Source organism: Eptesicus fuscus, chromosome 18, assembly GCF_027574615.1.
Source record: "Eptesicus fuscus isolate TK198812 chromosome 18, DD_ASM_mEF_20220401, whole genome shotgun sequence".
NCBI lineage: Eukaryota > Metazoa > Chordata > Mammalia > Chiroptera > Vespertilionidae > Eptesicus > Eptesicus fuscus.
This window is the reverse complement of record NC_072490.1, coordinates 3,013,022-3,028,926: the sequence shown is the minus strand read 5'-3', so window position 1 is coordinate 3,028,926 and position 15,905 is coordinate 3,013,022. Positions and strand designations below refer to the sequence as shown.

General features: G+C 65.9%; 1 protein-coding gene across 1 annotated transcript; it reads left to right on the top strand.

Moving 5' to 3' along the window:
* The first annotated feature begins 6,085 nt into the window (after positions 1-6,085).
* TWF2 (twinfilin actin binding protein 2) lies at positions 6,086-14,267 on the top strand. Its single transcript, XM_008155083.3, has 9 exons — positions 6,086-6,253; positions 9,598-9,675; positions 11,296-11,474; positions 11,828-11,923; positions 12,070-12,174; positions 12,262-12,387; positions 12,982-13,132; positions 13,245-13,366; positions 13,732-14,267. Exons 1-9 carry the CDS (start codon positions 6,229-6,231, stop codon positions 13,897-13,899), a joined length of 1,050 nt encoding a protein of 349 aa, XP_008153305.1. The 5' UTR covers positions 6,086-6,228; the 3' UTR covers positions 13,900-14,267.
* Positions 14,268-15,905: the final 1,638 nt, after the last annotated feature.

Sequence of the window (15,905 nt, the reverse complement as noted above, 5' to 3'; positions counted from 1 at the left end):
GAGCTCACCCCGGCCTGCAGTGCCCGTGGTCCGAGCTGGGTCCGGGAGCTCACCCCGGCCTTCAGTGCCCGTGGTCCGAGCTCGGTCCGGGGAGCTCACCCCGGCCTGCAGTGCCCGTGGTCCGAGCTGGGTCCGGGGAGCTCACCCCGGCCTTCAGTGCCCGTGGTCCGAGCTGGGTCCGGGAGCTCACCCCGGCCTGCAGTGCCCGTGGTCCGAGCTGGGTCCGGGGAGCTCACCCCGGCCTGCAGTGCCCGTGGTCCGAGCTGGGTCCCGGGGAGCTCACCCCGGCCTGCAGTGCCCGTGATCCGAGCTGGGTCCAGGGAGGTCACCCCGGCCTGCAGTGCCCGTGATCCGAGCTGGGTCCAGGGAGGTCACCCCGGCCTGCAGTGCCCGTGATCCGAGCTGGGTCCAGGGAGGTCACCCCGGCCTGCAGTGCCCGTGGTCCGAGCTGGGTCCGGGGAGCTCACCCCGGCCTGCAGTGCCCGTGATCCGAGCTGGGTCCAGGGAGGTCACCCCGGCCTGCAGTGCCCGTGGTCCGAGCTGGGTTCCAGGGAGCTCACCCCGGCCTGCAGTGCCCGTGATCCGAGCTGGGTGCCCGGGGAGCTCACACGGCCTGCAGTGCCCGTGGTCCGAGCTGGGTCCGGGGAGCTCACCCCGGCCTGCAGTGCCCGTGGTCCGAGCTGGGTGCCCGGGGAGCTCACACGGCCTGCAGTGCCCGTGATCCGAGCTGGGTCCGGGAGCTCACCCCGGCCTGCAGTGCCCGTGGTCCGAGCTGGGTCCCGGGGAGCTCACCCCGGCCTGCAGTGCCCGTGGTCCGAGCTGGGTGCCCGGGGAGCTCACACGGCCTGCAGTGCCCGTGATCCGAGCTGGGTCCGGGAGCTCACCCCGGCCTTCAGTGCCCGTGATCCGAGCTGGGTCCGGGAGCTCACCCCGGCCTGCAGTGCCCGTGGTCCGAGCTGGGTGCCCGGGGAGCTCACACGGCCTGCAGTGCCCGTGATCCGAGGTGGGTTCCAGGGAGCTCACCCCGGCCTGCAGTGCCCGTGGTCCGAGCTGGGTGCCCGGGGAGCTCACACGGCCTGCAGTGCCCGTGGTCCGAGCTGGGTGCCCGGGGAGCTCACACGGCCTGCAGTGCCCGTGATCCGAGCTGGGTCCGGGAGCTCACCCCGGCCTGCAGTGCCCGTGATCCGAGCTGGGTCCGGGAGCTCACCCCGGCCTGCAGTGCCCGTGGTCCGAGCTGGGTGCCCGGGGAGCTCACCCGGCCTTCAGTGCCCGTGATCCGAGCTGGGTCCCGGGGAGCTCACCCCGGCCTGCAGTGCCCGTGATCCGAGCTGGGTCCGGGAGCTCACCCGGCCTTCAGTGCCCGTGATCCAAGCTGGGTCCGGGGAGCCTCACCCCGGCCTGCAGTGCCCGTGATCCGAGCTGGGTGCCCGGGGAGCTCACCCCGGCCTGCAGTGCCCGTGGTCCGAGCTGGCAGCAGGCAGGCAGCGGTACCTGGAGTCCACGTTGTGGGCCTGGCTCTGGACGCTGCTCCTCTGAGCTGCGCGAGTTAGTGAACCTGTGTCTCAGCTGCCTCACCTGTCAGGCGGGGCGAATTATACCACCTCAGCGGGCTTCCCGGGACGGGAGCAAGGCCTGGTGTGCAGGGGTGGGTCTCTCGGCAGCCCTCCTCCCCTCAGATCAGTGCCTCTGCGGAGGCCGGGTTCTGAGAGAGCTCACAGAACACGTGGTCCCGACCTCATTGCCTGTGGTACGACCCGTGGTCCTTGGGCCAGTGGTTCTCAAAATTGCGTCAGAATCTCCTGTCCTTCCCCGCCGGCCTGGCTCAGTGGTTGAGCGTCGACCTATGAACCTGGAGTCACGGGTTCAATTCCTGGACAGGGCACATGCCTGGGTTACTGTTCGATCCCCAGTAGGGGGCCTGCAGGAGGAAGTCGATCAATGATTCTCTCTCATCATTGATATTTCTATCTCTCTCTCCCTCTCCCTTCCTCTCTGAAATCAATAAAAAGCTTTTTTTTTTCCTTTCCAAAAACGAATCTCCTGTCCCATCCGAGATGCCGGCTCCCCCTCAGGAAAGCATGGCTGGCCGCCAGGTCCTCCCTGCCGCGGGCTGAGTCAACAGGACGCCCTCACCCATGCCGGCGCCACCATCGCTGAGGGCCTGGGGGGACAGAAGAGCAGGGGAGGGCGGATCTGCTCTGCTGAAAGGGGGCTCCCGCCTCCTCCTGCCCCGGGACACGGTTCTCAGCCTTTGGCTTGGACTGGAACGCCCTCAGCTTCCCTGCGCCTCCTGCCACGGGCAGCTCGCTGACGGTGGTGATACCGGAAAGCGGACCTGGCTGTGGCGGGTCTGCCTCCCGCCAGCCCGTAGCGTGTGGGTTCCTGACTTCCTGCAGGACAGACTTCACGGCGAGGGAGCGCTCGTGAGGGCCGGGGACCGTGAACCGGGAAGGGCCCCGCATGGAGAGGCAGCAGGGGACCCCAGACGGCCGCCCTACCTCTCTGCAAAGTCAGAGCCAAGGGGCCTGGGGACGGGGTCAGGGGGTTAGCCTGGGACCAGCTGCCGCTGCCCAGTGCTCCCCAGGTCGCAAGCCTCGGGGTCCTTCAGAGGTTAGGAGATGCACGCCTGCGGGCGAGCAAGAGGGGAGACGGAGTGCGAGGCTGCCCCAGAGTGAGTGCCCGCCCTGGGCCTTTGCCTTGAGCTCTGTCTCCTGCAGGCGGATCTTAGGGGCGGTCCCAGCAGAATAGTCATCCGTTTCCGGCTGTGCCCTTTCAGGGTTGAGGCCTTCACTGATTGGTCAGCGCCAGGGCAGGGGGTCCTTCGTCATTGCAGCTGGTCTTGGCTTCGCCCACCGGGTGTTGCTGCTTCTCTGGGCCTGGAGCTGAAATACAGCCGCGGCCTCGATGTGGTCCCTAGGGAGGTGACCTTCTGCACCGGCTGTAAGTGCTCGGCCGGTGGGTCCAGCCGTCGGGCTCAGTTTCCCTTTTCTGCCTGTACTGGCTCCCTGGCCCGTCTCATTGGGGCTTGTCAGCCCCTGTAATCAGGTGAGGCCAGTCTCTTAGCACAAACCTCTTTCTGCGTATCTTTTTTAAAAACAGCCCCCTGGCCTGTTGCTAACCAGTTCCTGGACGGCCCGAGTCCGTCTCGCCAGGGGTTGGGAGGTGGTGGCCAGAGGACCCAGGTTTGAGAGCACATTCTTGGGAGTTTCCTGCATCTCGAGGCTTACTTCCAAGGGTGCTTTCAGCAAATTTGCACATCAGGCTGGTCTAAGCCAGTCCTGGGACCCCCCTGCCCCCCACCCCCGGGACCCCCTGGCGCTCAGCAGCTGCCCGCCAACTTTGGATACACTCGGAAAACCGTCCCTGAAGGCAGGAAAGCTCCTTCTCAAAATGTGGTTCCCACCCCGGCTGCGTAGCTCGGTTGGTGAGAGTAGCATCCTGCACGCCAAGGTTGTGGGTTTGATCCCCGGTCAAGGCACATACAAGAACCAACCAATGAATGCATAAATAGTGCAATGACAAATCGTTCTCTCTCTCCCTCTCCTCCCCCTCCCCCCACCCCGGTCAATAAATAAGCCCTGGCCGGTTGGCTCAGTGGATAGAGCGTCGGCCTGTGGACTGAAGGGTCCCAGATACAATTCTGGTCAAGGGCACGTGCCCAGGTTGCGGGCTCTGTACCCCCAGTAAGGGGCGTGTAGGAAGCAGCCGATCAATGATCCTCTCTCATCGTTGATGTTTCTATCTCGCTCTCCCTCTCCCTTCTTCTCTGAAATCAATAAAAATGTATTTTTTAAATCAATAAATAAAAAAGAAAAAAAATGCCATGTGGTTGCAGACAGAGCAGCCCCTGGGACCTTGTCCCAGACGCCCCTGGGTGGGCCTCCGGGATCTAGCGAAAGGGAACTCCACTCCCGGCTCTGCAGCTGCACACCCAGGGGGCCTTCCTCCCACAGGTGGGTCAGGGCCCTGCATCCGGGGCGGCTGTGAGGGGTGAGAGGTGGGCTCCTTGACCCCCTCCTGAGCGGGCAGGTACTGGGCATCATCAGGTCTCACTCTCCCGCTCACGTGCCTAAACTGTATGCTGTTTACGGCCGAGAGGCAGGCTTGGTGTTTCAGCCCCTGCCCGGCGCCCTGCTGGGCACGGGGGCCTCGGCAGGAGACTGCCTTCCCAGAGATGAAGGTTCACCGCAAATAAACGTCAGAGCCACTGGAGCAAGCGCCGTCGGGTGGGCGGGAGGAGCGTGGGGGGTGACACTTGTTTTTTCTCGGGTGACAGAGAGGACATGTCTGGGGTCTATATTTCACTGTCACCTTGTTCTGGGAAGAGGGTCTTGATCTTCACCTCACGCCACTCAGGTCCCCTCTCCTTCCCCCGTTTGGGGGAGGCACATGACGGGGCGAGCCCTTGTCTCCTCCTGCGACAGTGGCCTCTCCAATGGGCCCTGAGCTGCCAGAGGAGACTCAGTCCTGGGCCTTTTTCTAAAAAACGACCGGAGGGAGAGAGAGAGAGAGAGAGAGAGAGAGAGAGAGGAAAACTGCTTTGGTCACTGCTGACCTCCTGGTGTGGGGTTCTCAGGGGCCCCGGGGGAGGAGCTTCCTGAGAACAGAGCCCACCCTGGGGGCAGCCGAGGGAGGGGCAGTCCAGGTCACAGTGGACGGCCAGACCCAGCCAGGCCCGAAGCGTTTGCCCCCGGGCTTTTTCGGGTGGTGAGCTAATACTTTCCGTTTCTGGCTGGAACTCATTTCATCCCCAGACGCTCAAGGGTTGTGACATTAAGCGCAGAGAACATGGGCCCAACTCCGGGCTCTGCCCCATTCAGGGGCGCCATCACCTCTCCTAGTGGAGAGGATTCAGCAAGAGGGAAGAATCTTCGTGTCAATTCCATGGGGCATATATGCCAGAATTTTTAATTAATATTACTATATTTTAACTAAATGAATATATTTTTATTGATTTCAGAGAGGAAGGGACAGGGAGAAGGAGAGAAACATCAATGATGAGAGAGGATCATGGGTCGGCTGCCTCCTGCACGCCCCACACTGGCGATAGAGCCTGCAACCTGGGCATGTGCCCTGAGCGGGAATCGAACCGGGACCTCCTGGTTCCTGGGTCCATGCTCAACCACTGGGCCATGCCCAACTGGGAAATTTGTTTATATTTGTATTAGAATTGTATTTTATTGAGAAAAGGAAAAATGTCTGCTGGACACTGTGCTTCTTTGCAAGAGGGGGAGGGAGGGAGACACTGTACCATCTGGACTGTAAGAATGGAGATGAGAAGAACCGACACCCCCTGGAATTGGGGACTCAGTCACACGTGTCTGAAACACAAAATACGGACACAGTTAAGCAAAGGCAAAAAGCTGGTTCCTCGCTGCATCCCAGCCACCCTCACTGGGCACCTACTATGGGCTCTGATTGGACCCATGATCGTCCTACACTCGTCCCCGGGGCTGATACCAGACAAGGCCAGGCTGCTGGGTGCTGACCCGTTCGTTAGGAGCCGGCAGTGTCTCAGCTCACCAAGCTCTAGCCCTCCTCCAACCTCCGGGCCTTTGAACCTGCAGGTCCCCCGGAGGGGAAAGGCCGGCTCTGACGGGGACCTCCAGGCCTCCACTCCAATTTCGCTTCTTCCTAGCGGCCCCTCACTCAAGGCCGCCAGCCGGGCAGGTCAATGGGATGAGCCCCCAGCGCAGGGCGTGGCCGCCTCGTTAGTGCCCAGTCCCCGCAGGAGGCGCTCAGGCAAGGTCTCCGGGCCAGGGATGCAAACACACGCACGCCCATCCACGTGCGGACCCCTTTCCCGGCCACAAGTGGGGGGACCTGCGGACCCCGCCGGCTTGCAAACCCAGCTGGCACCGAGCGCTTAGGCTCGCGCACGCGCGCACGCGCACACACGCACGGAGCGGGACCGTTCCCCACCGCCCCCGGAGGCTGGCTCGCGCATGCGCGCGAACACGCCCGCCGGCTCCGCGCCCGACGCCCACCCGGAACAAGGAACGGCCTGTGCGCACGCGCGGCCCGAGTCCCCGCCCCTCCCGGCCGCGCCCTGGGGGCGGGGCTAGCCGGGGGCGGGTCCTGCGACACCGCCCGGGAAGCAGCGCGAGCTGGGCGGCCCCCGCCACATCCTCCTCCTCCGCCTCCTCCTTCTCCGGGTCTGAGCCAGCGGAGCGGAGCCAGGGCCGAGCCGAGGGCTCCGAGGGCGCGGGCGGAGCAGGGCACGGAGCCATGGCGCACCAGACGGGCATCCACGGTGAGGGCGGATGGCGGGCGGGCCGGGGGCAGAGGGTCTCCACCCGCCGCTGCGCCCCCTCCCCGGCTCCCGGCTCCCGTCTCCTCCCGAGCACCAGCGCGGGGAAGCTTCCTGTTCTCTTTTGCAGCCGCGCGTCGCCTGGGGTGGCACATCTGGGGGGAGGGGGGCTCCCTGTGCAGAGTTGGGAGTGGGTGTGCATGTAGGTACCCAGCTGGGGCGGAAGTTTCCGTGTTGTGTGTGCCCATGGGGGTGGATGTGCCTGTGTGTGCCCATCTATGGGTCTGTGTGCCTCTCTGGGGGTGGGTGCACCCGGATGCGCACATCTGGGGAAGTGTGCACGCATGTTCACTTGCCGTGTGTGTACAGCCAGCCCTGTGTGTGCCCAGCTGGGTGCACATACACTAGTGGCTGGATGAATGGACACAGTAACATGGGACCATCTGTAGACATCAGTGTTTCGTGACTGTGCACACGTCTGTGGGTGTCTGTGTGCACAATCTGGGTGCATCTCTGTGCATTTGTTACCATGGATGCATGTACCGGGTGTGTCTGTGTATGGCTTGTGTGGGTTTGTGTCTGTTTGAGGAGGGGGCCCTGACCTTTGGCTCCTCCCACACGCCTGCAAGCTAGGCTGGGGACACCTGGGACAGGGCCCTCAGAGTGGAATGGGAGCGTGGCAGGTCTGACCTTGACCTCAGGTCCCCTCCATTTTCCACTCTGATCTGAGTCTGCCGGGGCCAGACTTGGATGGTTCCAGTTCCAGGTTGGGAACACAGAAGAGGGTCCAAGTATGGGGTTTGTGGGGGAGGGTCTTGGCCCTGGAGACTCCAGGCCAGCTTCCCCCAAACCCAAGCTTCTCCAGACCAGCATCACCCCCTTCCCCCCAAGGGCCCCTGTTTCTTCCTTGGACAGGCTGCAAGAGAGGCTGTGGCTGGGAGCCAGGCGTCCTGACCCTCCCTGGGCCTCAGTGTCCCCCTCCCTGGCCCGAGAGGCTGCCTGGCCTGTGCAGAAGGTCCAGACGGTCTGCCCAGGGAGCCTGGTGGTTTGGCCCTCAGCCACTCTTCCCACCACACCAGGATTCCCCCCTGACCCCCCCGCAGGGCCACCATCGACCAGCCTGACCGCCTGCCTAGATCTCGGCTTGTGGTTGTGGCCACTTGCTGGCCAGACAGCCCTGAGGGTTTCCCTGGCCTCGTCCCACAGGACAGCAGGCCCGGGCCTGGGTCAGGGCCAGCCTCCCCCCTCCCCCCCCCCCCCCGCACCCCGGTGGGCCAGCCTCTCCCAGGGAGGCGTTGGCCAGCCGCTGGTGACTCAGCCCCACAGGAGAGAACAGTTGCCCGCTGTCCCTTCCTTCCCCTTTGCCTGGTCATTGCTGCTGCCCCAGCGGAGGGGAGGGGCGGGAATCAATCGGAAGCGAGGGTTCCTCCTCTGAGCTCCAGGCTGACAGTCCTGTGGTCGGGGCCCCACTCACTCTCTCGTTTCCTCCTGCCTGTGAGCAGCCCACCCCTCATTGCCGGCCCGGTCTGGGAGTGGGAAGAAGGTGTGAATCTGCTGACCTCAGAGCAGGGCAGGGAGGGACCCGTAACCTGAGGCTCCCAGGTGGGGGGTGGGCAGGCAGGGGGCGGGGCAGGGGGCATGAATCTTTGATGAGAGGCTCAGGTGTCCCAGGCGCGGCCTCTGGATTATTGATGGTGGCTGAGGAGGCAGGGGGGGCTGTCTCTTCCCCTTCTGGGGTGTCACTGCCCTGGTAACACGAGAAGGGGGCGTCAGCCTCCCCGTGGGAGAGCTGCTCCCTGGCCTTCCCTCGCAGGTCCGAGCAGGTAGCGGGCGCCCCGCGCAGCGGCCGGCGGTCATCAGACAATGAGTGTGTCATCAGTGGAAGCCCCTCACGGAGCACTTTCCCCGCTTCTTCCTCACCACGGGCCTTCACCTGCGGGGGGTGAGCCCCACATAGGGAAGCGTGTGAGGGTCAGTGAGGTCAGGGGTCACGTACAGCGATGGGGCAGGTGGCGCCCCAGAGGCCAGGTCCTCCCCAGAGACCTGCTCGGGCCCTGCAGGTGGGCAGCTCTGCCCAGCCCCGTGGGGCTGCCCCGAGCACCAAGGAGCCGCGGGCTCAGCTGGGACCTGCCCACCCGGCGGCCTGGGAGGGTGGTGCCCGGCCCGGGTCTCAGGCTCAGGTCGCCCTGCGTGAGGGGCGCCTGAGGACGTGACCAGAGTGTTTCCTAAAGGCCCCCCCTGGCCCCCGAGCTGCGGGCCCTATAAATACTCTCTGACCTCAGCCCTCCAGCGGTGTTCCTGCAGGATCCTCCTGACCTCTGGGAAGCCTCAAGGTCATGCTGGCTGGGCCTGTGCGCCCAGAGACCAGGCCGGCCCTTCCCACGTGGACCTGGGTTTCTCCCTGAACCACAGTGGGTCTGTGACGTCCCGTGTTCCCTAGCTCCGACCACGGTCCTCACCTCTGCACTCGGGTCCCTAGTCATTGGCTGTCACCTCCCAGCTCTGTGGTCCAAGGACCAAGACAGAGTCTGTTTTGGGGAGTTCCTGAGTGTCACTCCTCCTCCATGAAGCCTTCCTGACTTGTTGCCCCCGTGTCTGCGCATGCCCGTGTGTTTCTGTGTAACCTTTATACACCCTTTGCCTGCAAACATGCCTTCGCCGAGCTCTGCATCTGCCATTCGTGTGTGTGTGTGTGTGTGTGTGTGTGTTAGAACCCGGGCATGGTGGCTGGGTGTGTGTGCGTGTGTCTAAACGCGAGTGTCCATTTGTGTTAGACCAGCTGAGCGTGTGCTCGTGGACAGGGTGTTGGCATTCACACTCCTCTGTCACCTGCACGTGTTGACGTGTTACGTTCACACATGCTGGGCTGAGTATGTACCTGTTTGTTGCCACATGCACCATGCACGTGTGTGTGCATGTACACACGTGTGTGTCAGTGGGCATAGTGGGCATCGGGGAACTGTTCATGTGTTTCTGTCTGTGGTTATGACAGGACTGAGTGTCTCCCTGTCCCGCTCGGCGCTGGCCTTCCTCCCACCGGCCTGGCCTGCCCAGAGCCCGCCCCCTCCTCGACGGGCTGTCCCGTCCCCGCTGCCCTGTCACCAGAGCGCCTGCAGCCAGGCGGCCACTCACCCGCCACCTCTGCTGGCTAAATTTGGGAGCTTATGTTCAGCCATCTCAGGTTCCCGGTCACATGGGGGGCTGTATTTAACCCAGCTCCCCGCTCAGCCACCAGACCCCGCAGAACCGAGCAGGCCCCGACCGCGTCCCTGCCGCGTCCCTGCCCGCCGCCCCTCGCCCTGCCCGCCGCCGCTCATCCCCTCCCACCATGTTTCTTGTGCTTGTAGCCACCGAGCAGCTGAGGGAGTTCTTCGCCAAGGCGCGGGCCGGCTCCGTGCGGCTCATCAAAGTCGTCATTGAGGACGGTGAGTGCCCCTGGGAGCGGGGACGGAGGTGGGCGCTGAACTCGCTCTTCTCTGGGAGGTGGGGACACGGACCTCCAGCCCAGGCAGGGCCTCGGTTTCCCCCTCAGGGAACGGGAGGCGCCTGTAGAAAGCGCTGGAGGTGGCGTGGTCATTTCCGTTTCCTGTTAAACAGCAGGAAACTGAAGCTGAGGGGTAGCAGGCGGGCCTGGCCCTGGGGTCCTGCCCAGCGCCACCCCCCCCTCCCCCCGCCACACACACACACACACACAGGCTGTGTAGGGAGAAATGGGCTGGGCAGGGGGGCAGGGAATAAGCCAGGCCGGGCCCTGCCCCATGTGGCCAGTGCCACTCACCTCCGTCGGTGGCTGGCAGGCCTAGACTGGCGTGGCTGCTGGCCAGGGGGAGTCCTACGGAGAAGCCCAAAAAATGCCCCACAGAGGGGAGAAGGACTCTGAGCTCCAGATGGGTGAATTCTGGGCGTGGCTGGGCCTTGGCCTGGACCGGGGTACATGCGCTTGTGCGGGGGGTGGGGGGGGTTTACAGCTGAGGCCGGAGGTGGGGAGGGTTTGAGGAGGCAGAGGAGCAGACGACGCTTGTGGGGCCGGGATAGAGGACTCCTCCCCCCCTCTCCCCGTTCGTCTGTGCCGAGGGGCTGTCCCCGGAGACGAGGGTAAGACTCGGACTGGGACTGGGCTGCCGCCCCCCCAGGTCCTCCCAGCACTGCAGTCGCGGGCCCTTCAGGGGGCTCCCCGAACGGGCTTGGTGCCCCGATGGCTTTTCATGCATTGAATGGGCTCCAAGCAGGGTCTGCCCAGACGGGACGTCCCCCCAGATCTGAGCTGGAGGACTCTGGGGGGCGCGTGCCGCCCAGTCCTGCATGCAGTGGTGGGCAGCTGGGCGTGCCCGGAGGGTCCAGGCCCCCTGACGGGCAGCCACTGCCATCTCCACCTGAGTGTGGCCCCGCTCCTGGGTTTTCTAGAGAAACCAGGAATGCCACTTCCGACGTAAAACTTCCGGGTGTGCAGACGGGGCAGCCTAAGAGCGCTGACCGCGCTGTCGGCCGACTCAGCCTGCGGCCCTGGCTTCCGCCCCGGGCCCCCTCCGAGTTGTGGGAGGGCAGACGAGGCGGCCGAGGCCGGCAGAGAGGTGGCTGGGCTGCGGGCCTGGCATGTTGGGGCCCTTGCCCCCATCAGGGGCCTGGTAGCAGGTGCCAGACCCCTGGCCCGGGCGTGATTGTCCCCTCGCCCCGTGGCTGCAGCTGTGAGTCCCTCCTGAGCACATCTGCTCTGAGAGGCTGTGCGGGGGACGGGGGCGCGTACGGAGCAGCGAGCTGGTGGCCGTGAGGGCCCCACTGTTGGCGGCGGAGGGCACGCATCTGCGTGTCTTCACGTGATTGTGCCCAGTCCTGTGCGGCATCCCCGTGGCCGTGGCCGTGCGTGTGTGGAGGGAGCAGACCCTCCTGGCAGCTTTGTCACCCACTCACCCACTCGTGCTTCAGTCACAGGCTCGCCCTTCAGGGACTGGGGGCTCCAGGGAAGGTGGGGAGGGTGGCCAGAGGTGGGAGGTCCAGGCGGGTGGGGGTGGGGGTGGGACTCGGGCTCACCCCGCCTCTGCCCCCAGAGCAGCTCACGCTGGGTGCGTCCCGGGAGCCGGTGGGCAGCTGGGAGCAGGACTACGACCGGGCGGTGCTGCCGCTCCTGGACGCCCAGCAGCCCTGCTACCTGCTCTACCGCCTGGACTCCAGGAACGCCCAGGGCTTCGAGTGGCTCTTCCTCGCCTGGTCGCCTGACAACTCCCCCGTGAGTCCCGGGGCCCTGCCCAGTCCCGAGATCGGGGGAAGGGGACCCTGGGGCTGAGCGAGAGGAGGCTGATCCTTGGGGGTGGGGTGGGGTGGGGACGTCGGGACCTGCTCCGGGGCGGCTGAAGGGACAAGGCCCTGGGTCGCCTGCAGCCCTCCTGGTCTGCGAGTCAGAGGATGGGCTGGGCAAGGGCTCCCCCTGCTGTCCGAGCCGCCCCACTGCCTCCTCGCCTCCGCACGGCGCCCTCTGCCGGGAGTGTGGGCACCAGGCGGTGACCTGCCCGCCCCAAGGCCCTGCCTGCGGGAGAGACCGCCCTGCCTGGAGGGTCTCACGGCGTGTCCCCCGCCGCTCAGGTGCGGCTGAAGATGCTGTACGCGGCCACCCGGGCCACGGTGAAGAAGGAGTTTGGGGGCGGCCACGTCAAGGACGAGCTCTTCGGGACCGCGAAGGTAACGCCTCCGGCCGGACCCTCCGAGCCGGGGTCACAGGCCTCAGAGGACGGGACGGGTTCAGGGTCACAGAGCGAGTGGGCACCAGGCTGGGGCATGCGTGGGGAGGGCTGCGGGCCCGGGCTTCATGCCTCCGCACCCGGCAGGACGACCTCTCCTTGGCCGGCTACCAGAAGCACCTGTCCTCCTGCGCGGCGCCCGCCCCGCTGACCTCGGCCGAGAGGGAGCTGCAGCAGATCCGCATCAACGAGGTGGGTGCGCGGGGGGGGGGGGCTGGGGGGGGCGGGGCCTGTGCTCCCGGCGGCAGGGGAGGCCTCGCTCACTGATCGCTGCCCCAGGTGAAGACAGAGATCAGCGTGGAGAGCAAGCACCAGACGCTGCAGGGCCTCGCCTTCCCCCTGCAGCCCGAGGCCCAGCGGGCGCTGCAGCAGCTCCGGCAGAAGACGATCAACTACATCCAGCTGGTGGGTGCGCCCCGCCCGGACCGCGACCCTCAGCGCCCCACCTCCCCCCCGCCCCCCTCCCCCGCCTCCCGCACACGTGTGCAAGCGTGCACACCCACGTCCCCAGCCTGTCCACGCAGCTCACCCGTGTGCCGGCGGGAACACCTCCCCGCCCCCGTCCCTTCCTGCTTCCATTTGGGTGCAGCTGCCGTGTGTCATGGATGCGCTCTGTCCCCTGCCCTGTCCCTGCTCATGGGCAGGGGGTCTGTGACAGTCCCCCCTCTCTCCGCCCGCACACTGTGCACACTGGGTTCCGCTGACTCCTTGGCTCTCAGCCCCTTCCTGTCCCAGACTCCCCCCGACCCCCAACCCCCACCCCCAGGCAGGCCCTCGGCCCCTGTGGTCCAGGCTGCCCCCTCTGGTGCCGAGTGGCTCCTCCTCTCCAAGACCCGGCCCCCAGCGGCCTGGCGCCTGAGGGTGGGCTGGTCCTGTCCATGGCCCCGGGGGCACCTCTCTCAGCAGACCTTCCCCAGGGGAGTTGGGGCCGGGACCTCCATGGCGGGTGGGCCTGGGCACTGCCTCACCCGGCGCCCTCGCACCCCCTGCCCTCGGCAGAAGCTGGACTTGGAGCGGGAGACGATCGAGCTGGTGCACACGGAGCCCACGGACGTGGCCCAGCTGCCCTCGCGCGTGCCCCGAGAGGCCGCCCGCTACCACTTCTTCCTCTACAGGCACACCCACGAGGGCGACCCGCTCGAGTCTGTGGGTGAGTGGCGCGGGCCGGGGCGGGGCGGGAGCGGGGCCCGGGAGGGGCGGGCGCGGCCCAGGCTGCCGCGGGGGGCCCCCCCGCTCACCCCACTCTCGCCCCGCTCCCGCAGTGTTCATCTACTCGATGCCGGGGTATAAGTGCAGCATCCGGGAGCGCATGCTCTACTCCAGCTGCAAGAGCCGCCTCCTCGACTCCGTGGAGCAGGACTTCCAGCTGGAGATCGCCAAGAAGGTGGGCGCGTGCGTGTCCCCCAAGGCCGTCTCCCGCCTCCGCTGGGGCCTGGGGTCCCGAGACGGTGGCGGGGCAGGGCCACTGCTGCCTGCTGGGGGGAAACGGAGGCCCGGTCCAGGGCTGCCCTGCTGGCTGATGGCCTGGGCGGGCCCGAGCCCTGGCTCCGTGTCTCCTGCCCCGAAGGCAGGGTGACCAGGGGGTGCGGGGCAGCGGGCCCCAGGCTCCGTGTTCCTGGAGGTGGCCGTCCAGGTGGGGGTCGGGGAGGAGACCCCAGGCTGGAGTGTGAGAGAGAAGGGGGTGCCCCGGGAGTGGGGGTGGGGAGTCTGGGCCCCGCACCGGTGGGTGACACGGCTTGCCCCTCCCAGATTGAGATCGGTGACGGGGCCGAGCTGACGGCCGACTTCCTGTACGACGAGGTGCACCCCAAGCAGCACGCCTTCAAGCAGGCCTTCGCCAAGCCCAAGGGCCCGGGCGGCAAGCGCGGCCACAAGCGCCTCATCCGCGGCCCCGGGGAGAACGGGGATGACAGCTAGAGGCGGACCGAGCCGCGCCGGCCCGTGGACTGTGGGGCTGCCCGCCGCCCGCTCCTCGCCACCGCCCGCCCTCCCCGTCCGGGCTCCGGGGCAGGGCCGCCTCTGGGGCGGGAGGGCTGGTGACGGACCACGCTTGCCGTTTCCAGGAGCCACTGGGCCGGCGTTCGCGACCCCCCCCCCCTTGCCCTCCCTGCCCCTCACCGGTGTGCCCGCGTGTCGGGCCCTGCGTGGCTGTCTCCGGGGCCTGGCATGAACTTGGTCACCAGGGAACTGAGACCAGGGTCCCAGCACAGCCCAGAATCCTTTGGCCACAAGCGGGGGGGTCCGTCGGGGCCGGGCAGGGGGTCACGGCGGGTGAGATGGTTGAATGCTGTATTTTTTAAAGAATAAAATATTTTTAAATCAACACCGGAGTCTGGCCCGAGGGAGCCCCGCTGGCCCTGGGCATTGGGAGGCCCCGTGCGTATGACGGCCCCTCCCCCACGCGGGAGGTGTCAGCAGAGACTGTGTCTGTGGGTGCGAGGACGCCGCCTCAGAGGGTCTGCATGTGGCCGGGGGCTCAGTGCGGGAGGCGGCACCTCCCTGTGACGGGGGGCCGGTGTGTGGGTTTCTTCTGGCTGCTCTAAGTTCCCCAAACCACTGGCTTTGTATATTTTTGTTGATTTCAAAGAGGAAGGAAGAGGAGAGAGAGAGAGAGAAAAAAACATCAGTGATGAGAGAGCATCATGGATCGGCTGCCTCCTGCACACCCCCCACTGGGGATGGAGGCTGCCACTTGGGCAGGTGCCCCGATCGGGAATCGAACCCTGACCTCCTGGTTCGCAGGTCGACGCTCAACCCCTGAGCCACACCCGTCAGGCCACACTTAAACGTGACTTGAAACGACACACGTGCACTCTCTTGCAGTTCTCACACGCGGGGAGTGCATCCAGGGCTAAAGCCGGGCGTGGCGGGGCTGGTCCCCGGAGGCCTCGGGGGAGAATCCTCTTCCACACCTGTTCCCTCGGCCCCTTCCTCCCCCTCCGGAGCCCAAGGCGGGGCGTCTGCGTCCCACCATCTGGCTTCCTCTGCCTCTGCCTGGAGGACAGCTCTAATTATAGCCACTTCCCCTTCCTGGTGCTGCGGGGCCGCTTCTCTCACCCGTTCCTCTGCCTGCCAGCCCCTTTCCTGTGGAATAAACTCACAGGCGGGGCAGTGGGACGGGGGGCTGCCTGGGGGCACTCCGCGGCCTGCCCCGCCGGGAAGCTCTGCCCACTGGGCTTCCTGGCCTCGGTGGGGCTGGGCTCTGGCGGGGGTGTCTGGGCGTCTGAAATCTTGCAGTGTCCAGTTGACGCACGCACGGGCTTCCCTGGCAGCTCACAGGCACCTCGGGGACCCGGGTTCTGCCCCCAAGGCAGACGGTGGCTGCTGGAAGGGGAGAGGGCCTGGGTCTTTGGTCCCAGGGGCCATTGGAAAGGTTCCCTGGGGCTGGGGGCTCAGCGGGGGGTGCAGGGGTGAGGACCCGGGTCGATGGCGGGTTCAGCCACTGGCCTGGCACTGTCCTTGCTCCTGTGGGCACAGCCTGGGCGAGGGCTCGGGTCTGACACATCCCTGCAGAGGTGGCCGAGCCCTGCCTCCCCCAGCAGAAGCCCTTTGCGTCGTCCGCTCATCATCACTCAGAACCTCCCTGTCCGGCTGAGGGCGGACAGTCACAGGCTCAACCAGCAGAGCACCTGCTGTGTGCTGGGCACCGGGTGGGCCCTGGGATACAGACAGCAAAGGTCCGACGTGCCAGCGGGGCAGTAAGACGATGTAACAGACGACACAAAAGCAAGGAAATGGCATGTTGATCGGTAAAAACTTACAAAAAGGAAAACAGCCAGAAAGGGGGCTCGGCCCAGGATGAAGGTTTATACAAAAGGCAGGGGAGGCCCTGCTGAGAGGCCGGCGTGTGAGTGAGACATGAGGGAGGCGACGGAGGGTCTGAGAGAAGAGCTTCCAGGCAGAGGGAACCGGGCGCTCACAGG

Coding starts and splice junctions, on each gene's coding strand:
- TWF2 (XM_008155083.3), top strand. CDS start 6,229: ATGGCGCACCAGACGGGCATCCACG. Junction 13,133..13,244: donor CGACCCGCTCGAGTCTGTGG/GTGAGTGGCGCG, acceptor CCGCTCCCGCAG/TGTTCATCTACTCGATGCCG. Junction 13,367..13,731: donor AGCTGGAGATCGCCAAGAAG/GTGGGCGCGTGC, acceptor TGCCCCTCCCAG/ATTGAGATCGGTGACGGGGC.